We start from the raw sequence: 27938 nt of genomic DNA on the forward strand, positions 1-27938 counted from the left end.
GAAGAGGTGCCAAGAGGAGGGAGCCAGCCTCTTCTCAGTGGTGCCAATCACCAGGACACGAGGGAAGGGGCAGAAACTGACGCACAGGAAGTTCCACCTGAATATGAAGAAAAACTTACTTACTGTGCGGGTGACTGGGCACTGGAAAAGATGGTCCAGAAAGGTTGTGGAGTCTCCCTCACTGGAGATATTCAAGAACTGTCTGGACACAATCCTGTGCAATGTGCTCTGGGATGATCTTTCTTGACCAGGGAGATTGGAGCAAATGACCCACTGTGGTCCCTTCCAACCTGACCCATTTTGTGATTCCATTATTCCATTTCTGCAGTGGGCAGCCACTAACCTCAGGCCCCTGCACTCCCTTCATCTGGGGTTCAGTCCTTCAGGTGGTATGTGAGGCAGCTTCTTGGGCTGTAAGGTGTGTGGGCTTTCCCGAGGCATTCCCACCTGTTGGGGCGGCCCGGTGGAATGGCCTCAGCAAACATTGCCACCCGCACATGTGTTACACATGCGGAGCTGGTGGTGGGTTACGGCTTTAGCATTTTGTTTACACTGGCCAGAGTGGAAAGGGTAGAGGTGCCCAGAAGAACTCTGGTTCATGTTTTGAAAATAACCTGTTTGGATTCAGATCTTGGGCTGAAGATTATCCCAGCTATCATTGTTTTTGAGCTCGCTGTTTCCAAGACTTGAGGTAAAACTCACTGTTTCCATTGGAAGTTGCTTCATCTGCTTTCAAATGCTCCTTTTCATACAGAGCTAGCATTTCACATCCAGGTGTTGTTCAAGGAACTGGGGGTGGTGCTGGAGGCTAAGGCAAGGAAAAACCTGTTGCCATGCCCCTGGGCATCTGGAAAATGAGGTAGCACCTGGGATTCATTCTCTGATGCAGGCTGCTGCTTGAATTGTGTCTCAGCTATTACCGTGGTACTTTTTCTTCATTTGGAGAGAAAAATGGCACAAGCCTTGTGGCTTGCTGTGGCCTTTCACTATAGGCGTTGTCTGCCATGGCTCCCCTGTGGCAAGGGCTTCCTTTTAATGCCCTGATGCCAAGGCTAGTCAGGGGTTGTGCTGCACAACACCTGGGGTGTTAGGGTGCAGAACAAAGTCCTGCTTTTTTCAAGTCCTCCCTGCCCTTCACACTGTTCATGTCTTTCTTTGTGAGCAGGACAAAGACTGGAATGGTTTATATGTTTCCACATGGGTATTTAAACCTGTGTAAGAGGAATTAATAGCATGTTCTATTCTGCATTGAAGAAAGAGGGAGAAAGCTAAGTCTTTGGGTTAAATATTTTATCCTGTTTTTGCTTTTCCTGTGGGAAAAACTGCTTGATGGCAATGGCTAACAGCTGGCCTGCTAATGATTCATAAATATCCCTCATTCATTCATCTTACTTATTAAAAGAAAAAACCAAGTCAATGGCAAAGAATGATGTCTGAAAGCAATACACTCAGCCAGTGTATGCTACCTTGCTTTCTCTGGTGTTTTGTCTTCTGTTCATCTGCTGTCTTATTCACAGTTGGGCCTCATACCACATTCACACACGTAATTCCTTTTCTTTGTGAATCATCTTGTAGTCTTAGGCAAAGTTATAAATCTCTTCACAAAATTGCATCTCAGATACTCCTAGGTTTCCTCATAAATAGAATTATAGCAAAGGTAAGGTATACTGCAAAATAAAAGAATATGATACAACTGGCTGACAGCAGGCCAAAGCACCACACTCATTTTTCTAGCATATTGGCTCTTTTTTATGATAATTAAGGGTGAAGGAAGGGAAACAATATTACCAATTTCCTGATTTCCCACTTTTGAGCTTGTGTATCCCTGTCAAATATGACTTCGGCCTTTCTTGAGATGGGAAGTAGCTATCCTTTTTAGTTTGTAATATTTTTTTGCTTGAGGAAAATCCTGATCTCATCCTTCTGCAGCTTATTATTGACTGGGCATGTGGAGCTGGTCTCCAGTTCATATTGACCTGTGCATGGCAATGTTTTAATTTTTTTAAAACGTAATGATTCCTCAGGGTTTCAGAATAAAGCAAAGAGGAGCTGCTGGTCAAGAGATCTGTCATGACTGCTAATCCATCTAAGAGACTTGCTTGGAGTGACTGTGAGTATTTCATCACTATTTTTGCGTAGATTCCATGTTTTCCTAGATAACTTCCAGTTTTCTTTGGAGTACTGTGGTGTGCAATGCTGGCTGTGTACAAGCCATTCTGAAGCTGTGCCACTCTCACCTGGGCTGTGTATGGGGTGCTGTGCTGGCCTTTATGTATTTTTGGAGAAGGAAACTGGGAATGACTGTTCAAGTGACTATAAACAGTGCCTGACTATATTCAAAGCTCGAGCAGCTGCAAACCTTCACCTGCCTCTCTCTAGAGTTAACATTTGTCACTGCTGCTTCTGCACAGAGCAAAGGAGGGCTGGTAAAATGCCAGCCTCTATAGGCATGCCAACCTCTATAGGCATGCCAGCCCAGCGTCCTGCTTGTAGGACTGATGAGTGTGAAAGAACTCGTGCCAGTCTACACTGTATAGAAGCCCTGTCACTGTAAGATGGTTTCTGAAGATAAGACTCTAATTTCCTTTATGTAGTGTTAACTGAGGAACTGTCTATCTAACGAACTTTTCAAACCAGGTCAGTTGTTATAATACTTGAATTTAGCAGGGAGTTCTGATCACTTTCCATACTAGACTGAAGGTTATTTTGAAGGCATTAAAGATGAAAGTACCTTTCTTTGTATTTTGGGCCAGTTTGATACATGCTATGCATTTACGGGCAGTTTATGGTATATGGGCAATGGAGGACTGGGACACACTGGATGATGTTGGTACTGGGGAAAATGAACAGAAATTTCCAAAGTCTACAGCAAGTAAACTTAGATACAGCAAGGGTATTTAATCAACTAGAGCCAGCTTAGCTCATGCAGAGTATTTTGGGAATGAACAGGAAATACCAAAGTCCTCCTAGAACCTCTGTGCTGAGGAACAGAGGCATTATTGTTATTATTGCTTCCATTTCTGCCTCAGCACTCTGGGCTCTGAGCTGCCACTGCTGCCAAATACAAGTAGAGCTAGCCTAGCAAACCATACTTCCTTGCTGAAGTGTGTTCCACGTCCTGTAGAACTTCAAATGAACCTAGACCTTCATGTCCATGGTTTCTTATGCATGCACCTGGTCCATCACAGCCCAGAGCGGAAACTGACAGAATCATCATTTACACTTGAGGCAAGTGATGTGATCAGAGGGAATTTCACCAGCCTTGCAATAAAGTCAGGATCTTCTGGGGACAATGCTATTGCTTATGGTAGGAGTTCAACATGCCATTTTTTGGAACTACTTGTTTATTGCATAATACTTCTAATGTGTACATAGTGATGGTCTGACAATTTTTGAATGCCTATTATGTGTTCTGATTTCCAAGACTTAGGAGAGATGTCTTAGGAGCTGGGAGAAGTGCCGTTTGGCAAACTGGACTTAGATTTCAGGGCTTGAATTTCAGCATACAAGAGATGTTTCCTTTAATAAATTGAAGGTGAATGTATATGGATGAATAAAAAGATACAACAGCAAGTGGATGTGTAGGACTGAGAGCAGCTTTCCAGATTAAGAATATTATTCAGTATGAAAGAAAGAAAACAAGAGGTGAGCTTTATGTGTATACAGAACCATGGAATACAGGTAAAGAAAGGAGGCAATAAAGGTAAAGAAAGGAGAAATTCATCTTGTTCAGTTTTGAAATTGTTTGGTTAAAATATAAAGGTTTTGTTTCCCTCGTTTCTCTTTACAGCAGATGCCTTTCATTCAAAGCACAGACAAGTTCCTGAAGATTCCCACGAGGTCGACAAGAAGAAATCAGAAGAGAAGGAAAAGAGACTGGCGGTCAGTCAATGGAGAACAGATGTACAATCCCTTGTTTCATCTTCTAAATGGCTTCAATGTTATGGTCTCAAAAGAAACAAATTGTCCCTGTCCCAGATTTTGTCACAGATTGGATTCCAGCACAGGAAAGGTATAAGACAAATCGATAATAGGATAATAAATCCCCCAACTTTGAATAGTCTAGAGGGTCGCACTCATTCTGCACCCAATGTACACAGTGGAGATTTTCATATTGTCTATTACGGTAATGGCAGAAATGAAAGCCGTATCCACAGTTGCTGACAGTTGAGACACTCCATCTCCTTTTGATATGAGAAGGATTTAGGGTCTGAGAATGGCTTTCCTTACTCAGTTGTACTGTTTCTTTACCCTAGGCTGCAGTTCACATCCTCACCAATTTAGCTGTAGCTGGGAAATAGCTGGTGCTGCTGAGACTGTTAATCTTTTTCTTGCAAGTAACACGCGATAAGATCTCTGTCTCCTTTCAGATGGCAAATATAATGTATGCCATACCATAATCTGTGATTTAATATTGATCATCAGGGTTAGTAAATGTGCTTGGGAGTAGTATATTATTTCCAGGTATCCAGCTTTAAGGAAAAAGTTAAATTTAATTAGAATTCAGTCTGCTTTTCATGCAAAGTCAGACTATAGAAAAATGTTCCTTTGCAGTTATCTGACAGCTGGAGGGGAAGAGTTTGTTAATAATTATTAACCACTGCCATAATGGTGCTTTGCCGAGCATGGTAATATATTCTTTTCTTTGAACAGCTTGCTGCCTGAGAAGTAGGAATTGTAATGTATCGCAATAGTTCTAGGTTGCATAATTTAAGATTTTGGCTGGCTTGTGTCCATGGGGCATTCAAAGATCACCAGTGCAGTTCCTGATATCTTGTGTGTTGCAGATTAAGAAGAAGCTGTTAAGCAGGGTTAAAGTTGTTACAGTATTAGGAGCAAAATGTACTAGCTTGGCAGGGCAGCATGGTGCACAGATAGCTGCTTTATGACGTTCACTATTCCCACCCCTAATGTTTCCCTATCAGTGGAGATCCTGGAGAAGATTTCTAGCTACTGAAAGTGCAGAGTGCAACCTTTTCCTTAGATGCACTCACTTCTGCACCCACTGAGTTGTGTAAGAGAACAGCATTATCTGTACCAGATTTTATATTATGTTTGATAGACAAATATTTGCAAGTCCTGTTGTGAGGTTGCCTAAACCTCACAATAATTAAAGTCCCATGTAGTTTTTGGCCTATAAGTAATTAGATGTGGTTTTTTTCCTCACTTCTGACTAAACTGGCAGGAAGCAGCAAAAGCAGGGCTGCTCTATGGGTGGAAAGTGAGCCAGGAGCCAAAAGGGACTGCAGCCCAGGCCGTGCCCTCTCTGAACAGGATACAGTCCTGCAGCAGGGCAAGGTAATTAACCATGTCTAGGGTCCAGCCAGGGAATGCAGCCAGGCACAACAGGAGATGCAGCCAGAGGCTGAGAGCCTCAAGTACCCATCATAGATATAACCAGAAAATAACTGTAAAATCAAAACAGAATTAGAATTTCTTTCAAGTTTCTTAATGTCAAGAGTCAATACTGATGCGTGTGCCTCACACATGGATGACATACACATCAGCCTGAAAAATACCTGTTTGAAGTAGTCTCAAAGATTAGCAACTTGATCTTTTGTAAATTTTACTGTAGATTATGTGACCACTTTGGGGAAACCAGTGGCTTCTCGGTATGCAGATGGTCTGTTTCCTCAGTACAAGAGAGCACAAGATGGCAGCGTGTATAATGTAAGTGTGGCTGACTTGTGGTAACTTCCCTACGTGCTTAGAAGTTATTATCACTGTTGCAGAACGATATGACTAAAATGCCTTCCTATGGCATAAAATACATTCTTTGTGAGTACTTTATCTTTTGATTTTTTTTTTTTCTGTTTTGTCAAACTGTTAGTGATAACTATCAGTGGTAGAAAAGCTAGACATCTTTTTTCCTTTCTAAGTCTTAGTCTCTTGCCTTGGTGCAGCATTGCAGTAAATCTTTTCCAGACAAGATTGCAGTTTCTAAGCAACATCTACCCTGTCTTGAAATACAGAATCCTTAAAGAGAAGATGCTCAGACTGAGTTAAAAAAAATAAAATTGTAATCAATAAAACAAATGGGGACATGGAAAGAGGAAGACAAAATGTGCTGTCATTGCCAATGCAAAGCAGTGCTTTGCTTAGTGCCAGCAGGTCACAAAAGGCTCAGCCTATTCTATAGAGACAGCTAGCTGGATCTCTGCCCGTGCTCATGTTCTAAGGAATGTCTTAGCAACAGCTGCTGGCAGCCCCATTGTTAAGAGCATGGATTCTGATTGAAGAGATGTGCATGTGAGTGTGGAAGGGAGAGAGTTAATTTATAAAGGATTTTACAAAAGCAAATGGCTTGTCATTTTTTCTGATGACTAGAGTAACTTTTGAGGCACAAAGCTTAAAAACGGGTAAAGAACGATTTCAGGGAGCCTTTCCCCCTCATTTTATGCCTATTAATTCAATATGAAATACCTACACATCTTCTAATCTTTGGACATGTTGTGAGCAGCAGGAAAGACATTTTTGCTACTATACAAAATCTGGTCAGATCTCCTTTAGGATATTAAGTACAAAATTGTATACAGTTACCACAGGCTTAGAATAAGCCATTCAAACCAGAGCAGGTACTGAGAAGAGCTGGTAGGATGAACTGCAGTGGAGTGATGATCTTATAAGAGGGCTTGGTTGATGCTGAAATGTAAGCCTGAAAGAAGACAGAAGAGGGGTAGTATTATTGCCCTTGAATGCTACAGAAAGGCAAATTACAGGGATAGGGCAAAGCTGTAGTTTTCTCTGCTAAAAGGCATGCTAGTCCAAAAATAAATGGGTATGAACGGCCATGAATAAAATTAGACTGGACAGTCAGAAGTTTCCTGGCCCTCAGAGAAATGGAAATCTGCACTTGCTTTCTATGAGTGAGAGGATATTCGAAGAAAAGTGCTTTATTTTAAGATGGAGTTTGGTCGATGTAATGCAGTAAACTTTGTATGAATCTGACTGTCATAGGAGGAAACTGGATTTCTAAGTGCTCCTTCCCAGGCCGACATTCCTTTGGCAGACTGCCTGAGACTTTGTATCTGGGAGGCACATTACAGGGCCCAAGCTGATATTAAAGAACACAGAAAAATAAAAATGAGAGGGAGATGTGTGCAGACTGACGCACAAAATATCTTCTCCCTAAGAAATGTTCTTGTTTAAAAACATTTGTGTTTCCAAGGTTTTGTACTTAGTCCTGGAAAGGAAGTTAGAGGTAAAAGGCAACCAGTAAATCAGCTCACATGGCCCAGAGCTATTGGGGGAATCTGTGGTGCAGTTTTAGACTCACAGGTCATGGTGAATCTGTATACACTTACTCATTGGGAGGATGTGCTGGTTTTAATTTTAATACTGATTCTAGATTTTTCTTTACTGAAAAGGTATGGGAAGTTTTAGTTGTTGATTGCAGTTATCTGAACTAGATTTGCCTAAGTACCTATCCACAAATAGTTAATCTGTAATGCTGGGCATTGTTAGTGTTCAAACAAGAAACATTTTATGTTTTCCTTCCAAATGCTAAAGACAAGGTGGAGATTGAAGTGCCCTAGAACCAAACCGTATGCTGCCTTGTATTGCTGTAAAATTTTTTAAAAGCCAGTCAGAGTTCTAGTCTAAGAAGGTACAAAGTTTCTGTGTCCTTGTTTGTTCACCCATCTGCTCTGCAGCCCTTTCTACATCCTAGCCTGTGTTCAGCTCATTCTAATTGCTGCAGTTTTGAGACAGACTAGTCAGACAACCCATTGGCACTGTCCCATGCTCACATAAAAAGATTATGAAAAGCAATTAGGACAAAATGCAGTGCCTTTTCTTTATAGCTTAGATGCATTTGTCAAGTATTTGCTCTTGAAACAGTGGAAGGAAAATGGGTTGTTTTCACTGCTACCTTGGCTGGCATGTCTGACACTTACAAACTAGCTATTGCAGCTGTGCTAAGCTTGGGGCTGCATTTGTATTATTTGTTTTGATATTCAATTTCCTTCTCTCCCTTATTTGAATAAAGCTGACAGCCAAAAAAGAACTGATTCTTCATTTTGTGGATTGTCTAATGGGAGCTATTGAGCTATATAAGCAGCGAATGGAATGGTTAACCAGTGAGAGCCGGCAGATATTTGGAGTGATTCAAGAACAGTGCATTGTCATTGTGTTGGATTTTGGCATTGCAGCTCCAACTGAATTTGATCTTTGTCGGGATGCACTTTCTATGGTACTTGTGGAACAGGTGATCCAAATTGCCAGATTCAACCTCATTCGGTAAGCAGAAAGAGTCAGAATCATAGAATGAATGGTTTGGGTTGGAAGGCACTTTTAAAGGTGATCTGGTCCAACACCCCTGCAAATGGGCAGGGACACCTTCCACTACACCAAGTTGCTCAAAGCGGCATCCAGCCTGACTTCGAATGTTTCTAAGGATGAGGCATCTCCCACCTCTCTGGGCAACCTGCTCCTGTGTTTCAGCACCCTCATTATAAAAAAGTTCATCCTTTTGTCTAGTCTGAATATAGGTTCTTTTACTTCAAAATCATCACTCCTTGTCCTATTGCTACAGGCCCTACTAAAAAGACTCTCCCCATTTTTCTTCTAAGTCCCTTCAAGTATTGAAAGGCCACAATCAGGTCTCTCCAGTCTGGACAAAGAAGTCCATGTCGGCCCATTGCTGGAGAATAAAAAAGAGTTGCATGTTATATGTGTTTGGATAAGGTGCTTTCTGTACTGGAAATTGTCGTGATTCATGTCATACTAATATCTGTAGATTTCCCACCAATTTTCACCCACAGTTATCCTGAACTTGCTACTTCCATTTAACAGAAGACCACTGTTAGCCCGAAGAACAGATAAAGGGTACCAGAACCCAAATACTGACACATGCCTTCTACAAAATCAGAAGGATTTGCAACAGCAGTAATACCCTTCAGATGTTGCAGTATTAGTGAAACAGTGAGGTTCTATCTGACCACCTATTGCATTCTTGTATCTTTAGACATTATAGGTTTCTGCCTTGCAGCTAAATGTGCACTCCCCGAAGTGCCATAGGCACAGACACAGCCATTTGTATATCTATAGATTTCCATGGTCACAGAAATCAGTTGCAGCAGTAGGAAAGAATAATAGATTTCCATAACAAAAGAAGATTTCCAAGCGCTTGTTGCCTAAGAGGAGTAAATGAATTTGCATTTAGTTAGAAGAATAGAAGCAGCTATTCAACTCTTACCTATCTGCATAAAGTCTCATATATGCATGAGAGTTTGAATGTGTAAGCTTGGGTTGGGATAGATGAGTGGAAAAAAATTATGCACAAATTAGGTCATATAATTTTAAAATTGGTTCTGCAATGTTAACTTACAATTGCATGGTGATTCTTAATGTTATTTTACCCAAGCATTGTCCTACAGATTTGATTCTGGTACCCTATCTTAATTCTCTAGATTGTGACACAACTGAGATTTGAAAAGGAGAGTAATATAATCACAGAATGGTTTAGGTTGCAAGGGACATCATAGACCACCTAGTTCCAAGCCCCCTGCCATGGGCAGGGACACCTTCCATTAGATTAGGTTGTTCAAAGCCTCATCCAACCTGGCCTTGAACACTTCCAGGGATGGGGAATCCACAGCTTCTTGGGGCAGCCTGTTGCAAAAGTAGATATTTTCCAAAGAAGATATTTTCCAAAGCAGATAACTTCCATAGTTTTTGATATCAGAGAACTTTTAAAAAGTGAAATGCAAAGCCAGGTCAAAATTGAAACAGTAATTATGGTCATCAATTTGTTTTTGCAGGACAGAGACAAAAGACAATATAGCATATAAATTATTACTTTAAAAGAATCTTGGGAAACATATTTGTCTTTTAGATTTGCAGGAAACCCTTCAAAATAGTTCTTGATGGAATGTCACAGATACTGGAACCAGTTGGTTTTTTAGTTCCTTTCTGCCTTTTTAGGTACAAGTGCACAGGCACAAGTGCTCATTGGCTTTGTACTTCTGTTCTTCCATTAAGACTACGGTCTTCTATCAATTAAAATACCAAAAAGCTTAGCATCACAAATTTTATTTTTGATGGGTAGCCAAAGATCAGCTGTATTACAAAAAAAAGTGTCAGTTAAACTGCTCTGACACAAAGGTCGTGGAGCAAGTTGTGGAATGAGACTTGTGCAAGAAGCTTTTTTTTATGCACATATTTTAAAAACCTGCTTGAGTTTTTATGATAAGGAGAGTTATGAATCAGGAACTCTTTTAAAAAATACTTTATCTCTCCTGACCCTACTTTGGAAACAATTGTCGCAAAAAAATTCTTATAAAATTACGCTATTTTTCTAATGGTTTCATTTTTTTCTCTGCTTCCTTTATTGCAAGTATAGATTTAGTATCTGTGGTATATTGTAATTCTTACTTAAGAATATAAAAGAATTGTAATAATAGTAGAGCTCCACTCTCTTGTTCTGCCAGCGTGATTCTCACTGTTTCTCATTTATAGTTAATCTCATTTTCAGGGCTGCTCAGGATCTTATGAAGTGGCAACAGAAATGTACTCCTGTGTCTGAACATACTGTAAAGTCTGCAGTTACGTGGCTCTGGAAGCTGGACCATATGACAGCTGTCAGCCATACCAGCTCTGCTGAAGCTCTGCTGGAAGCCATGGGTGATGAAGCGGTAAGCTCATACATCTTTTCAGAAGCCTCGAGTAAATCCAAGAATATTCAGTGCTAGGCTGGCTGCTATGATTTGCCCTGATCAATGTTGCAAAGATAAATATTAATGACAGCATTTGGAAAGTTTTTTTTCCCCTCAAGTGTAGCTGCATACTATGCTTAATGATTGTCTTTTTATGTAAATGCACTGTACTTTGAATGCAGAAACTTGTTTATTTTCTTTCCTAGAGTACCCAGAATAAATAACATTCAGTCGTTAAGGGAAAAAAAAAACCATCTTCCTTTCCACTTTCTTTGCCATATAAGTTTTTCAGGGCTTTAAGTTTATGAGAAAATTTCTAGTACCAACATTATTGAAGGCAGAGAAGCAATTTTTATTTTGCTATGTATCCAACATGCTCATGAAAAGTTATATTTAAAATTCAAAATAGTGAGTACAGAGATATATGTAAATATTAACTCATGATAGGGCTATGCAAATCCTTTTTCATCAGCCAGGTGATAGCTAGACTTTCTTCCATGATAGAGACAAAGCATGCACAGTATTCCTGCAATTAAATGCTGTTCATTTCCAAAAGTACCGTGTTACTTTATTCATTAAAGCAGAGTCACAAGAAATGAAACATATATGCCAACATTTGAGCTAGTCACTTAAAACTTGTGTTATTAAAGGGATATTTTATGACTTTTCCTTACAATGTATATTCTTTCACTTCTCTAACCCCTGAATTTAATGGAAAATTTGGCCTACTGTCTGTGGAGTAGAATCATTGGTTTTCACTGCCATTAACATCCATCCCTGTGCACAGATCCAATCCTAACTCCTTTGTAAATCTCTTTCTGGGACATTGTTTGAAGGAGAAGGTATTTTTGCTTGAGTTACCTTCTGCTTTCCTATGCTGCTGGATTCTCATCGAGATGAGCCTTGATGATTGGTAACTAATATTAAGAAGGAACTGAGTAAGGAGCAAATTGTTCACCAGTGAGCTTTTTTTTCATGAATTCTTTTTAAAATGTCCCCTCCATAAATTTTATTAGCATTTTCAATTTCCAGTATAATGCTGATTTCCTGATGAGTAATTAAAAAATTTTATTTAGATTTCAGCATTGTCTGGATGAAAATAAGTCTTGTTGGACCTGGTGGGTCTGTTTGAATAAACAGAAATTAAAATCTGTTAGACAGTGAGACATCTATTATTATTTTTCCAGATATTGGTGGGCCAGTATCGGGGGGAGTCAGTTGTGGCAGGTGCTCAACATAAACCAAACTTCAATGGCTCCTAAACAGAGTCATTATTATTCATAACTGACAGTTCACTTAAGTGCAACCTTCACTGTAGTGCAGATGGAGGATACCCCATTCAGTCCTAGGCAAAAGTTGTCTACTTACTGAGCAGTCATAAATAACTCATTCCTAAGAACTGGCTTCATTCACAGAAGTTGCTCCAAAACAATAGCTCTTTTTTTTTTTTTTTCGCCCTAGACATGGCTCTTCTTGTTATTCCTTTAGCTGGTCTTTTCTTCCCATGTGTGGTGACTCCTTAGATTTTCTTTCCTTATGACCTGTCAATCCCAAACTGAAGATCAGTCTGCTGTAATGTTGCAATCCTTTGAGCTCTACCTGCCACAAATGCATCCACACTGTCTAACCTCCAGTTCTGTACAGGTGCCATTCTGTGAAGTGTGGATAACTCATCCAAAACACCTCCCAACCAAGATCAAGACTATGAGGAGCTATTCATGCTGTTCTCCTTTCTGTTCTTGTATGAATTTTGTTTAAATGTAAAAATTACAGTTTTCAAAATGTGAAGGATTCATTTGAAAGGTTTTAATCTTTCCCCACTAACCTGTAAGGAACATTTCTTTTGTGGTATGTCATTGCTGGGTTTGTAGTTAAGTAGAGTGAATTATCTGGGGTTCACAATTTTTTTTTTATTTTCTTGTGAGGGGTTGGTTCTGTATCAGCTATGCCAAATAAACGTCAGCATTTTAAAAGTTGCAGAGGCAGGCAGTAAATCCCTTGGAGAAAGAGTGAAAATTTCTGTTCTTGTTGAATATCAAATTTATGAATTAATGGCAGTCTTAAAAGGGAGAGGAAGAAGATGTGAATCCGAAGAAACACTGGGAAAAATGGTTGTGCAATATGCATGCATTCCTCTGGGCCAGGAGCCTCTTCAGCAAAAGCAGTAGGAACATGATGTTGTCCAAGGACTGGGTCTCATCTGGGAGATCTGTGTGCAGGCTCAGATAGCTTTTTAGCTGGAGGAAGGCAGACAGGGAACTTGGTAAAACTGAACTAGAACACAGATGCAAGAGTTTGTTCTTTTTGTTTCTGTGTACCTTCTTCTAAAGCTAGTAAGTATTTTGTTAATCTTGCACTTTAATAAAACACATTCATTTTTTTCTTTACCCTTGGTATTTATCTAGAATTATCAGTGATGCTAGTACATCTGGTCCTGCTTGCTCCCAAGCAAGTGGAGTCTGTAACTATGGCCCCTGCCTCCCATATGGAGTGTCTCGACCCTCTGCAAGATCCAAGAGAAGTTCAAGGTGGCAAGGTGCTGCTTCGTTAGTTTGCCTTATCCAGCCCAAAATTGGGTTGCTGCTTGGGAGAGACGTCTCCCAGTGTTGAGGAAGATGCCAAAAGGTAGATGAAGAAGGAAGCTTGAAATGCAGAAATGACTCAGGGAGCTAGAATACAAATCAGTATCAAAGGCAGTAGTGGAAATGTATGAGCACACTTGTAGGTGATACTGAATTTGCTTTACTACTGCATGAAATGACGTGAGTGCAGAAAGGCTTCCTCACTGCTACCCCAGACTCAAATAGTTGTCTTTTGTGGTGCATGTCCTGGGATTCCTAGTAATATTCATAGAATCATAGAGTCGCAGAATGGTTTCGGTTGGAAGGGACCTTAATGACCATTTAGTTCCAACACCCCTGCCTAGGCATGTACACCTTTCACTAGACCAGGTAGCTCAAAGCCCCATTTAACCTGACCTTGAACACTTCTTGGGATGGGGCATTCCTAACTTCTCTGGACAATTGTTCCCAGTGCCTTACACCCTCATAGTGAAGAATTTCTTCCTTGCATCTAAATCTACCATCCTTCAGTTTAAGGCCATTCTCCCTTGTCCTTGTGAAAAGTCCCTCTCCAGCTTTCATGCCCCTTTAGATCCTGGAAGGTGCTGTAAGGTCTCCCCAGAGCTGCCTTTTCTCTGGCTGAACAGCCCCAACCATCTCAGTCTGTCTTCATAGGAAAGATGCTCCATCCCTGTGATCATCTTTGTGGCTCTCCTCTGGACTTGCTCCAGCAAGTCCATGCCTTCTTATGTCGGGGGTCTCAGAGCTGGACACAGTGCTCCAGGAAGAGTCTCATGTAGAGTAGAGAGGCAGACTCACCTCCCTTGACCTGCTGGCCATGCTGATTTTGATGCAGCCTTAGATACAGTTGATTTCTGGGATGCAAGCACACATTGCTGGGTCATGTTGAACTTCTCATCAACCAACACCCCCAAGTCCTTCTCCTCAGAGCTGCTCTCAATCCATTCTCCACCCAGCCTGTACTTGAACTTGGGATTGCCCTTACCCAGGAGCAGGACCTTGCACTTGGCCTTGTAGTTCATGAAGTTCACTTGGTTCCTTGTCTCAAGCCTGTCCAGGTCCCTCTAGATGGCATCCCTTCCCTCCAGTGCATCAGACACCACACAGCTTGGTGGTGTTGGCAAACTTGCTGAGGGTGCCATCAGTCCCAGTGCCCGTGTCACTGACAAAGATGTTAGAAAGTGCCAGTCCCCATATCGACCCTTCAGGAGCACCATGGACATTCCACTTGGACATCAAACTGTTCGCCCCAAGTCTTGGACTGCAACATCCAGTCAATTCCTTATCCACTGAGTAGTCCATCCACCAAATCCACATTTCTCCAATTTAGAGTCAAGGGTGTTGTGCGGAACAGAGTCAAATGCTTGATGCAAGTCCAGGTAGATGGGGTCAGTAACCCCGTTGTAGAAGGTTACCAGACTTGTCAGGCATGTTTGCCCTTAGTGAAACCTTGTTGACTTCTTATTTTCCATGTGCCTTAGCATAGTTTCCAGGATGATCTGCTCCATACTGGGCACAGAGGTGAGTGTATTCAAGTGTATTTTTTCAGTTAAACAACTATTTATCAGGTATTTATCAGCTGGTATGTACCATGCTATAGGGCTGATATACTGTACATATTGTCTTGAAAGTCATCATGGGATAGCTGTTTGTTACATTTGATTTTAACGATGGTGAAAATTTTGGAAACATACTCACCGTGAGGATTGTTACATGGATAAGTGCAGGTAACATAAAATCCCTCAAAATGCATTATTCAAGCAATAACTAAAGGACATTTCTTCAGCTTCTCTCTCTTCTTGCAATAACATTTTCAGAATGTAAGTGTGTGTAGTTATAGTAAGCCTGCCAAACTCCCTCTGCCTTGAGAAGTATAAAAAATACAAATTATCTGTAAATACTAGCAGTAGCATTCAAATAATCACAGAATCACAGAATATGCTAAGTTGGAAAGGACCCACAGGATCATTGAACCCAACTCCTGGCCCTGCACAGGACCATGCCCAAGAGTCACACCATGTGCTGAGAGTGTTGTCCAAACGCTTCTTGAACTTTGTCAGGTTTGGTGCTGTCACCACTTCCCTGGGGAGCCTGTTCCTGTGCCCAACCACCCTCTGTGTAAAAAATTTTACTAATATCCAACCTAAACCTTCCCTCAACACAGCTTCAGGCCATTCCCTCACTGCTCACCACAGAGAAGAGATCAATGCCTACCCCTCCTCTTCCCTTCATGAGGAAGTTGTAGACTGCCATGAGGTCTCCTCTCAGTCTCCTCCAGACTGAACAGACCAAGTGACCTCAGACACTCCTTATACGGCTTCCCCTCAAGGCCCATCTTTGTTGCTGTCTTTTGGACACTCTCCGATAGTTTAGTGTCTTTCTTATATTGAGGTGACCAGAACTGCACACAATATTCAAGGTGAGGTTGCACTAGTGCAGAATGGGACAATCACCTCCCTTGATTGCCATCTTTCCTAACCTCAGAATACATGCTGCCAGTAAAACTATGTCTGGTATAAAAGTTCCTACTTTTCAGCCCTGGCAAGGCACCAACATAGCATGTCTCTTGATAAAAGTGGCATATGGCACAGAACCTTTTTCTGACGAATGATGCAGTTGTCTTTCCTTACACCTCTCTTTGGCTTCAGTTAACTTCTGTGGAAAGAGGCTTGCCTTGGGCAGAATCAGACCCAGGGACTGTGGGACAGGTTCTTGTCTCACTTGAGGAAATTTTGTGTGGCCTTCCTTTGAATTACTAGCATAAATGAGAGGAAGAACCAAAGCTCTGAAAATCTCATAGCCCAAGTAATGTATCAGTTTTACCAAATTTTCCTACCAATACTGAGCACAGGAGGGTGCTGGAATAAATATCAGACATTTATGTAAAACAATGTCTTCCAATTACCTTTTTTTTCTGTTTAATGACAGGTTGAAGCTGTTTATTACTTTGCTGTGGGGGATGTTCCAGTGGACACGAAGCAGCTACTCCTTGAGAAGGTTTCAGATGGCTTCTGTCCAGTCAACACAGTGTCTTTCAATGCTAGGGATGATGAAACTATTCTTTTTCTGAAGGAGCTGAGCCGCTTGGCCTCTGGCAGGTAGGACAGAGAAGGACAGTAAAGATTTCAGTACTCATGAAGTGCTTTGCTGATAGGAATGGTATTGGGACATACCTGAATATAATCCATGAGGAAAATGAGACAGAGTAGTTCAGTAAGTGATCCGGGGATGGGAAAATAGGAGATATGAGTAGAATGCAGACCCTACTTAAACAGACCAGCTTTTTTTCGCTTATGTTCTCACTGGCTTGGAGAAAGGCCATTCCCTTTTTATGCCCAAAATTGTCTGTCATTTGCCTTTCTCTTGAAGTCTGGAAAACTGTTCAAGGGAAATGGTCACAACATGAACTGAAGTAAGTTTTTATTGTGTTGCTTTGTACATTAGTAGTATCCACAAGCACCAGAAAACGATCTAGAGTTTTGCTGGATCAAGTGCCATAGAGACATGTACTGGAAAGGAAATGCCTGTCCTAAATGAGCAGCTCATGGAATAACAGAAAATTGATGGGGTGTTACTCTTCAGGCCTGGTTGTGTGGAAAAGCAGTTCTGTACCATGCTTTCTAGCATCTTTTTTTTATGGTTGGTGGAAATTAATATATTCCACATGGCTTGTTGACTGCTTTGTCCTGGGAATCAGCCATGTGGTGAGAATCAGCCTTCAGTAGAAGTGGATAAGACGACTTAAATCTTGATTCTGTTATCAAAATAAGGAAAACAAATGAACAAATACCAAACCCACAAGACCAAATTCATGCTCAACAGCAAGAAGGCAGTAGGTGTCAGTAGGTGTTTGTCTGCTTAACAGAAGTCACTGTACAGATACAGACTTGTGAAATGGCTGCTAGCTTTTTCTGTTTCACTGTTGTTTGTGCAAGAGTGGGAAGCCCTCCAACAGTAGAAATCTCCCAAATGACAGCAGAGCAATTGGTAAGATGGCAGCTGCTTAGCTCTTTTATAGCCATCTGTGTTTAGAAATAGCTTTTAGGAGATGGGAGCGTCTGCCAAAAACAAGACTGTGGGAAAGTGTTATGTTTGCTCTGGTCTGATGTGTGTTTAAAATGATTGTGGTCATTTAGAAGCATGGTACCTCTATGGTACCAGGTACATTGCTAGTCACTATCCCTCATTTTCTTTTGGTAGTGTTTTTACCTTCTTTATTAAAGGAAAGTGAATGCTTCTTGTATGGTAGAAACAGGCAAAAAGGGTTGTGGCAGGGAGCTGAGAGGAATTGTTTTGTCTGATACGATTCTCACTGTCGTCTTTTTACATGAGTCTAGCTTTTGTGCACAGACTTACAGGGACAGTTAATAACTTGCTGGTGGATATTTGCCCAATAACTGTCTATAAGTTTAAGTCAGCTTTCCCACAGGAACAGCCAAGATCATGGGCTTTTCATGGCTTGAACCTGTTTCTAGTGTAGTTCTGTTTTAGAAATGCATCTTTTTCCTGCTCTGAGAGCTTCTCTGTTTTGACAATGAGGATAAATGAAGTCTGCTTGGCATCCTGATTTGTATGTTGATAATGAAATAAATGCTCCTGTTAGTCTTTCAGCTGGGAGGATAATCTGATAAAAAGGTGTTAGTGTCATCTCAGACATCTTAAATTACATGCCTGCTCCCCCTGTTAAAAGCATTAATTAAAAATAGATTTCCAGGAAGAGTAAGGTGCCTTGCAGTAAGTAATATCAAAAAGAAAGAATATTCTACATGGGAAGACTTCAGGAAGTACATAAATGTAAAAAAAAGTTTGATAATGTTAGTAATCTTACTGTAGTTGAAGCTTTAGATAAAATTCTGAAGTTGTATGTGTGAAAAACATCTCTTTAAAATTGGAGAAGTATTTATGTAGTTTGTGTACTGGTGGAAACTCATTTTGTATTACAGATTCCATGCTTTTGCTGAGAAGAATGACTGTAGAGATTCCGCTGGGCCTGCACTAAAGTACGAAGAGGATGGAAAAAGTTTAATTGCCCTGAGCTCCAGAAAAGTGAAAGGGCGAATGCCACTAGGTAGACAATATAAACCCCAAGATTATTCTGATACTATCAGCGATATGTCAAAATGGAAATGCAGTATAGGAACTTGATGACTGTAAAATCAAAAGAAACCTGTAGGTGTGGGTGGGGTGAGGACAGGACTGGTCTAATGGAAATTCTCTGGGTGGGAAGGAGAGGGCAAGGAAAAGAGGAAAATGGAGTAGAGGATGTGCATGTGATAATGAAAGAGAAGAGGAAAAAAAGGGAGAAGAAGATAATTTATTTAGGAATATGAAGAACAGTACTTGTGTGCTTATGCCAGTGACCTTGTGGAAATGTATAGAGAAATGGTAGAAAGGAAGAGTAGTGCAGAAAACCATATGATACAACAGCCACATCAATATAGGCCAAGTTCTTAGGTAATATAAGGGGATTAAATCAACATGAGATTTACTTGCTTCTCCCAAGAATTTGTCACTAAGACAGGCAAAAAGCACAGTGAAGTGACTGTCAAGAAAGCAGTGCAAAGTGCTGGTGGGAGAATTGATAGAAAAAATACCAGGAGGAAACAACCAAAATAAACAGTTTCACTGGTGGGTGGAGCTGGGCAGAAAGCTCAGTGTGTTTCTCATTAGTCACAGTGCTACTTCCTCTGGGTACGTGTTCAGTGGGACTGGACTGTGGTTTCAGGCGGGGTGGGAGGAGAGGGGCTTGTGATATGAAGTGAGGCTTTGTGTGTCAAATTTGATGGCTTTTTCAGCAGGAGAGTAAAAAAAATACTTCTTTTAGACATCAGGGATCATAAGACGTTTTTAGTCTAATGGCTTAACACACACAGCCACCCACCCACACACCCACCCACGCCCCCTCGTTATGGTGGGGGCATTAATGTTGCCCCAAAGGTAGAACGGTGTTATCCTCTTCTCACTGTTAGGGCATATGTGGCATAAGGTGGATTTGGTGGCTCATGTAAGGCTCATGTAAAGCCAGTCTTGAACTAACTGGCCTATATTTGGGTTGTAATCAAGTTTCTTGTGTACCTATCCTTCACTAGGACCATGATTATAACAGTACAAGAGAAAGAACCATTGGGGGGGGGCGGAAATAAAGGAGTGAGGTATCACCTGCTTTTTTGGGTTGTGAAGGGACACTCAAGCCTCACCCATGCAGAGTTCAGAAACCAACAGCAGAGTCTGCTTCAAAACACTATCGTTTCATACTAATGTGGAGCAGTATAATGCCTTCAGTCTGCCATGAGTGCTTTCTTGCTGTGCCACATTTGGGGGTGTGTGTGGGGGGAGCTGGCTCCCTCTTCCCCTGGGGCAGTCAGCCTGTTTCAATAGATGAGTCTAGAGCTTCTATATGACTGAAATTACTTCCTCACCACTGTTTCTAAAGCTGAAAGCTGAATAGCGTTAATCGCTCAAAAGGACAGTAATCCCCTTGAAGTGCATTGTCTGTTGTGTCTTATTGCTATTATGGAGTAGAATTTACACATTAAAAAGGAACACAATTAGCTTTCTGCATTTACTGGGTATTACAAGCACAGTCATGACATCACTGGCAGCCAATTGGAGTGTTTCAGTCATATGCAGAATCTAAAGTCCTTTCAGAAAAGAAAACACATTGAAGACATCATTCTGGTCTGAGTCTGATTTCTCTTGTTTCAGAGACTCCTTCAGGGTGTAGTAATAAGGCAATAAAAATAAAAGTGTCGATTACTCACTAATGGGCTCTGAAACTGGTTCTTGGATGTGTGGCATAAACTACACAAGGAAATAAATAGAGAATGAACCAGAGATTTAATCTTCCAAATGTGGTCTTTCTAGAAAATAAAGGGAGGCGCAGGAATATTTTGATTATGTTCCTTTTGCACCACAAATGCAGCAGCTGGAAACTGAAACTCATAACCATGTTTTATGGACTGGAAAAGCTGTTTTAAGGACATCTGATAGTTTCTGGGTATCCACTGAATATCAGCATTTTGCAAATATGGGATATCTTCATGTTCGCTCCTTTTCATCGGCTTAACCAAAACAAGTCAGAAGTGAACTATTTAAAATTTTAGATAAGCGCTCAGTTCTCCCCTATTTTGCATCTTGAGCAGACATTTAGAAAACAAGTGTGAGAAACTGACAATTTTGAAATTTTTTACATCATATTGAGTGGGTGCTCAAGATCAAAACAGGTGTAACTCATTAAAGAATTAAGGTCCTTATGCTGGCAGCCTCAGATTTACTTATAGCAGAGAAATGCTTTTACATAAAGCCTAATTTCACCAATGTGATAATACCTCCTCATCCAGCACTAATTTTCCTGTTATCACTTCTGCCCACATTCTTTGTGCAGTTTATTCATCTGCAAAAAGATGTAGAATTAAGCAATCTTGTTATGTAGTTAAAATTATAAGTGGAAAGGAGGTTTCGTTTAAGCTGGAACTTGAAGACATAGAGGGCAAGGAATGGTGGAAGCTGTGGAGAAAAGATGTCATTCTGAAAAAGGGCACATTTGTGTGAACTGCTTGGAGTAACAGGGTGAAGAGTGCTACATAAGGCTTGAAAAGCAGTGGTGCTTTGAACTAGATCCTGAAATGAACAGAGGGTCCTCGGTGGCTGACATAGAAACAGTAAATTTCTGTGTAGTGGTTTCTGTGTGGTGGAATAGATGAGCTGGCATGTGTAGGGAAAATGCAAATGGACTGAAATCAGGATTTTACTGATGTGATAAATCCAAACAGGGAAGTGTCTGACCTCCTTGTGAACAGTATAAGGCTCTGTTCTTAGGTGTGCTTGGCTTTTTACATTTACTTGATTGTCACAGGAAAAATTTCAGGTTGTGTGTGTAAAAAAGGGAATCATAAGAGCGTCATTCCCCTGTATGACATTGAAGTCAATGACCCCTGCGCTGTTTATTTACACTGACATGGGAAAGATCGAACCCTCTCTTTGGAGAGCCAGGATAATGGCTGAAGAGCAGCTACTTTGCTACTCTTTGCAAAGATCATTGCCTCTGCTTTTTTCTCGTGTGCTTTGTCTAGTCTCAGCAGCCTAACCTTGGCCTAGCAAATCTCTTTGCTAATGTGTAGGGAGTGATGCAGATAGCTGTTCTGTGATACCACATGGGATACAAAGTTCATTTGCTTTGTCCATTTGCCCAATGGAAAAGGGACAGGATTGGGCTGCAGTGAGTTTGAGTGCTGTTTGACCTGGCAGGTATGCAGGTAAAAGCTGTGGACTACCCTCTTATGCTTCTTTGTGCCTTCATTCATCCCCCTCTAAATGGAGATTTTAAAAATCAGTGCTTGAGGGTATATTTCTGTGTTCTACTGCCACATGGAGGCTGAGAAAGGGACTGGCAGTGAAGAAAATAAATTTCCCCATCTTCCCTTGCTAGCAAATTCATTTTCAAATAGATTGTATTCCATTATATTTGGATTTGCTTGCTTCCACGGTCTAAGTCAGATAATCAGACAAGTAAGAAATACTTCTGTTTTCCATGATTTGCTTTTGTACTGGTATTTGCTTCCTGTTTCAAAGATATTGTAGATACTTTGTAGGCTTTTTTTTTTTTTTTTTTTTTTTTTAATATAGGCTTTTCCATTAGCAATATGGAAATCAAATAGGTTACAGTGACTTGTCAAACCAGATGAGTTTGTTTGAGTGGAGGTACATGTGGGGAAGCTGCTTCTTTTGAGATTGTCTGCCAGTTAAATAACTGGGAAATGGAAATGAGGGAGTTATGAGTTTCCTTGTACATGTGCAAGTATGTTTGTGCTTTTGCTTAGATCTACTGTCTTGCTTCTCTATTCGCTGGTGTCAGCAAAATGCTTCTGTCCCTTGCCACAAGCTTTCCCCACACCCTTCCTCATCCTCTTCCTCTTTTCCAAGGCCTCCCTTCTCCAGAGCAGAAACGCCTCTACCCGCGGGCAGGGCACTCCCGGAGCATTAGCCAGGGTGAGGCGCTCTGCACGGTCAGGATGGCTGCGGGCAGAGCCGAGGGAAGCCGACTGCGCTTGGCGCAGGCCGACGTGTGCGGCAGCGTGTTCAGGCCGGTCCCCTCCTGTGGGACTGGTGGCCACCCTCCTGCCATTGCAGTGGGGTGGGTTTTGAATCAGAACCAGGGCGTCCCCAGAGGTCTGGCTGTTACACTGCCAGCCAGGGCACGTGGGGAAGTGCTTCATGGCAGGGGGAACCAGGAGGACCCTTTCTCTCCCTGGTTAAAGTCATTTTTAAAGACAAAATTATTCCTAGGACATGGATGCCTGAATGTGTGCAAGAGACAGTGGGCTTGGAGTGGTTGTGAACTGCACCCTCCAGAAAGGTGACTTTCTTTGGCTGGTGATCCCCAAAAAATGGCACATCTGAGGTGCGAGCAGAGGGAATTTAAACCAAATTAAATTTGGGTTCATGCTTTCTTGGCCATTTACCAATGATATGCTTTGAGGGATGGGCCACAGTTGAAAGCCACATCTGGAAGATACTATGCCTTGCATGTGCATGTAGGTTTTGATTTTGGGGGTTCAGTTTTGAAAGATACAGGGGTTTTCTTTCCATTCCTCCTTAGCTGTAGGGGAAAAGAGGTTGAGGTAGAGGTGCAGCTGAGCTTCCTGTGTAGAGAGAGAAAGCTGCTGTGGATATCATTGCTTGCAAGCTTCTCTCCCAGTTGAATCCAGGAAAAAATGTTGTAAAAATGTTGACAAATAAAGGGTTTTCTAAGCAACCAGAATTTCCCAATGTGCAATTCTTGGTGCCTGCATTTGCCCTGTGTACCAAGTGACATCAAGCATAGTTGCTTTTAAGGGGCATGCAGTTTTACTTTGCTGTGCTGCAAGCATAAATAGAGAAAAAATATCTTCTCATATAATACCAATTAAATACATTTATCTTAATGGGGACAGTAACAATAATCCTGTAAAACTGATGAGTCTATAGCATCAATTTAAGGGGAAATGAAGCAACAAAATGATATAGTTGTTACTGTTTTATAGGTAGTTGAAGTATACATATTTCTTTCACTATTTTCAAACTTTATATTAAAAATATTCATAAAATTAAATCTGGATGAAAGTAATTGATAGCTTGTGGAGGATATCCAGATTTAGTTGGAGACAGTGCCACTGGAATTGCATTCTTAACACCCTTAAACTTAGACTTATGTGCATGCATGGTTTGAATGCATGTGTTTGCATTTCTGGGGAGAGATTGCTTATAAAATAAAAGCTGACTTCTTTCTGAAATATTTGAAGAGAATACTTTTCTTAAGTTTAACAAGTAATGATTATAAACTGAAGTTTTTTCACCCTTTTGTGTTTTATGTTGTAGAATGATCTGCCTTACTAAAGCTTTTTGTGATTTCGGAAATGTTGATCTTTGTCCTAATGGTTGCAACAGATGTTTTTGAAATGCAGGAAGGTCCCAGGAGATGGCAGTGTATAATAACACAATTCAAAATATTTCTTGGAAGCTGAAAGCATTTCACAATTAAAATTGAGTTCTTATTTGTATTACATTCTTCTTCTTCTTCTTCTTATTTCTGGAAAGTTTATCAAAGAACAAAATGATCAGGTTTGTTTGTTTACTGGTAGCCTACTTTAGTACACAAGTTTGCGTGTCTTATCTTTCATATAGTGAACCATCACTGTATATTAACTGAGCTACTGAATGATAATATACAGTTTGTCTTGTTCAGCATTTTTATGTGCAATTCATTAATGGGTTGTGATCTGCAATAGTTTGTAACATATATTTGTAGTTAGGATAGCTGATGATTCAGTTTCTTTTATATTTTTACTGTAACGCTGCACACAGTATCTCTGCATTGTCCTATATTACAGTTTAAACTCTGAGACTAACCTAATTTAACACATTTTTAATAATGATCATACTGCTTAGGTATACAAGGGGTCTCAATTTTAGTAGTTTCTCGTTGTGAAATAAATAAATATTTTTATTATTTTCACCAAGAAAGACATATCAGTCAAAATTAAGAAAACCTAAGAAAACCTTGTCTCAATTCCAGTTTTGGATTTTTCCTTTTTTTTTTTGACAATATAGCCTGGTAGTAAAAAAATTTTTTTTGGTAGCATTTGTTTATGACTGTTGAGAATTGTTGGGATGAAAATAAACTTATCTTTAGCAAAATTTCATCAGATAGTCATCAGGGAAAGAAGATTTAAATAAAATTAATTATGTACTTTAGGAAATGGAAAGAGTCAAAAATGTCTTCTCTTTAAAATGTCAAAACTGTGTTTAATATTTGGAGCCAAGTTTTGCAATGAAGTGCAGGGGGTAACAAGTGAATTTCAGTGTGGAGTTTTCTTATTATTTTCTGGCAGTGTTAAAATCTATTTGCTTCCACTGTGGGAACAATCTGTGGCCAACTTTGGAGGTTAGGTCCAACATACTGAGCACCTCTCATATTGTGGAGCCAGCTTTGAGCCCTTTTTTGAAGTCTGTCAGAGAATAACACTTGTCATTGCAACGGGACGTCAAGAAAACAAGGTTATATGGCAACATCTGGATATACCGATGACTTTATGGTGATTGAGGAGTTATAAAAAGTTGAAATTGTATAAAAATGTGAAGCTCTATTTATTATTTCTTTTGCAGTCGCTGGTGTCTGTGAAGATGTCTTTTTGATCTGGAAGGAGCTGGAGGAAGCCAGGAGTACAGTGAGACAAGTTCAGAAAATTTTATCAGAATCTGACCGGTCTGCTTCTCAAGATGGTATCATTTATGTTTCTTTCAAGACAGCTACCATTACATTAACAATCAACATCTTTTTGTGAACAGTTTTGATTGCACATCAATTTGGGGATGATTTTCTCAGAAATGTCTATTTACAGGTTATAGCACCTCTATGTCTATATAGCACCTTTAATTGTTATCTAAATTTAGGATTGCTTAAAACTTTCCAATACAAATCTCTGTTTACTATGGCTTAAACTTGCTAAACTTTAACAGCTCAGGCTGAAACACACTATTTTTATTTTACCAGTGACTCGGTTTAGAAGTTACCTGGATTTTAAGATATGGAAATTACTTCGGGTTATTTTTCGTTATGTCTTCCTGTCTGCCTGAACCAGTAAATCTTTAGCTTGTTCTACACAGTGCTGGGGAAATACCAATACTGTCCCATCACAGTTTTCTTGGCATAGCCTCCAACCTGGTAGCTAGTTCATTCCGTGTAAAGGGAAGAAGCGGAGGGGTTGCATTTTTGCAAAGGCAGGGGTCTGAAAACAATTCAAAATAAGCACTCTGACAACTCCTGTCTTAAGAAACATGAAGGAATACCTACAAGTCTTCATTAAACCAGTAGTTCTTGCCATTATGTTTGGCCTAGAACATGACTTACCTGTTGTTCTGTGCATATTGATTGAATTGAGCCCTGTTGGAGACAGAAGCATAGCTGGTTTCTGTAGTTCTGTTCTGGAAGGTTTTTACAAGGGACAGTGAGAAGCTACTCAGCCCCGCTAGGATGGAGATGCTCTGGGCATGCTATGAAGCAGAATGATGCCACTGACAAGACTTAAATACTAAAAGCTTAGGAATCTGTGGAGTCTAGGCACCTTCAGCATTGGACTGCAACTGAGGGGGTGGGTTTTCAGGATCACAGCCAAGATCATCAGTACTTAGTTTCTTAAGTAGTCCTGGTTTTAAAATACTTACATGGTATCCAGTGGTATTTTTTTGTGTAAGTTGATACAAGATGCAGGTTGAATTAGCATGAGTCATGGGTGATTTTGTGTAGCTCTAGTACTGTTTTTGCAGTTGCTTTCACTTTGTCCAGATGGAGGCTGGGACCAGGTGGCCTTTTCTGGATCATCTGCTGAGGAATGCTTTGTACAATCAGTTGGTCAGTAACTTGAACTGTTTTGACATGTGTGACTGGTGTGGTGATGATGAAGATTTGAAGCTGAGAACTCTCTCTGGCTGCACTGGGTTTGAATTTCTGTCCATAAGATAACTATAGTTAAATCTAGAGGTTTTTTTCATCTCTGAAGGCACGATGTCATTTGTTATACTGATAAGAGCATCTTCTAAGTTAGCAGGACTTCCCATACGAAGTTAAACGTCTCTCCTGTAACGCATATGAACAAAGAGACCACAATAAAACTGCAAGGACAGCCTTGATGTCAATGTTTCCTGACTGCACAGCTTTAATGTTCTTTTAGTGTTTGCCTTGATACATAATACCTTCATAAATAAATTAAAAGAAATGAAAGTACAGTGTGATATATTTTTTAAGTTCTTCAGCATTATTTGTCTATTGCCCATTGATCCAAATAACTGTAGTTTTTCAGTTTTCATGTGTTTTCTTCCCGGTTCTGCCTTCCTGATCTGTTTAAAATGTTTTGCAGCAAAATATCTCTATGTAAAGCATGTGGAAGAAAGAAAACAACAGTTTTCTTTTCAAAATTGTGAGCACATTTGTGACACTTGTTCTAAGGACCACAAGCAATCATAAAGCAAAGGTTTCCATATAAACAGGCTCTGATCGTGCACCTGCCCTGATGTTGGCTCATCTCTGTGTGTGTAAGGGCAGTGGATGCCTCCATAGGTTTATTACAGGCTCAGGATCTCACTATTGTGGTCACTGTAGCTGCATCTAAACTGAGTAGACATTTATACCACCTTGGTACAAAATTGAAGTGTGACAAAATAAATTCAGCCTGCAATGAGACCCACTGCCTGGTCATTTGGTTTAGGTGTGGTTTACTGGGATAGTGATGAGTGAGTGGAGAGTCCCATATCCTATTATTTTATCTGTATTATCTGTATACTGTACTGGTGTCCAGAGATGTGCAGTGCCCTACCTTAAGACAGCCCTTGGAAAATTTATAAGACAATATGACATTGTCGTTTGCCTTTTACTTTAAATAGCTGTCTCTAAAAAGATTAGTGTTAACCCATGGTCTTGACTGTATTTTCAATTATATCTCCATTGTTTCATTTGCTCAAATGATTCTCCTTGAAGTTAGACGTCTTATTCAGGAATACTTTCTGGCATTTTGTAATTCAACTACTAAGAATATTCCTTTTATATGTTAATCTTACTATTTATTGTCTTTGCTCCCTGTCTTCTGGTGTTTTTTTTCCCAGTTACAAAGGAATTTGTTGCAATGAGTTGTCTGATAAGAAAAAGCCCCACAGCCGAAGTAGAGACTACTAAAAATCACTCAGAAATACCTATTCACTGCAGTGCTGTCAGAGCAAGCAGAACAAGTTTGAAAATTTTGATTCCACAATCAGAGTCTGTTTTTGAAAATAGCTTATCCAGAATGAACCATGTTATGCAGGAGATTTTGTTTGTTTTCTTTATTAGCAAACAAAGCTGATCATCCATTACCAAAACATATAACTGACAAATATTTGACATCTGAGAAGTGGTTGCAGAAGTATGGCTTGAAAGCTCAGAAGCTCACACTGTATGATGCACTTGCTGATTGTGTTTTTCGCCATGTAGATGGGCTTGTTGACATAAAAACTAAACCAGAGGATGAATGTTCACAAACTGATGCTGTGAGTATTGTTCATGTTCCCTCACATCCTGTAAGTTGTTTGTTTTTTCTTTTAAAGTTTCAAAACTTGATTGATGGATAAATTGATGATATAGTATATGGCCTTGTTGTTTTGTAGTTTTTGTTAAAATCAGATAATTAATTAC

The 27938-nt window shown here is 40.3% G+C and overlaps 1 protein-coding gene across 2 annotated transcripts in view; it reads left to right on the forward strand.

The window, feature by feature from the left end:
• VWA3B (von Willebrand factor A domain containing 3B) overlaps positions 1-27938 on the forward strand; it is a 63109-nt gene that overhangs the window by 664 nt on the left and 34507 nt on the right. For both annotated transcript variants that reach the window (XM_042040990.1, XM_042040999.1), the window contains exons 2-10: positions 2025-2110; positions 3791-4012; positions 5576-5670; positions 7988-8238; positions 10475-10634; positions 16166-16335; positions 18181-18305; positions 24881-24997; positions 27597-27793. In XM_042040990.1, the coding sequence (XP_041896924.1) occupies positions 2071-2110; positions 3791-4012; positions 5576-5670; positions 7988-8238; positions 10475-10634; positions 16166-16335; positions 18181-18305; positions 24881-24997; positions 27597-27793 (1377 nt within the window). In that variant the 5' untranslated portion in view covers positions 2025-2070. The remainder of the gene's footprint in view (positions 1-2024; positions 2111-3790; positions 4013-5575; positions 5671-7987; positions 8239-10474; positions 10635-16165; positions 16336-18180; positions 18306-24880; positions 24998-27596; positions 27794-27938) is intronic.

Source organism: Corvus kubaryi, unplaced genomic scaffold (assembly GCF_017639235.1).
Source record: "Corvus kubaryi isolate FWS band 111438036 unplaced genomic scaffold, C.kubaryi_AGA036_p1.0 133, whole genome shotgun sequence".
Taxonomy (NCBI): Eukaryota; Metazoa; Chordata; class Aves; order Passeriformes; family Corvidae; genus Corvus; species Corvus kubaryi.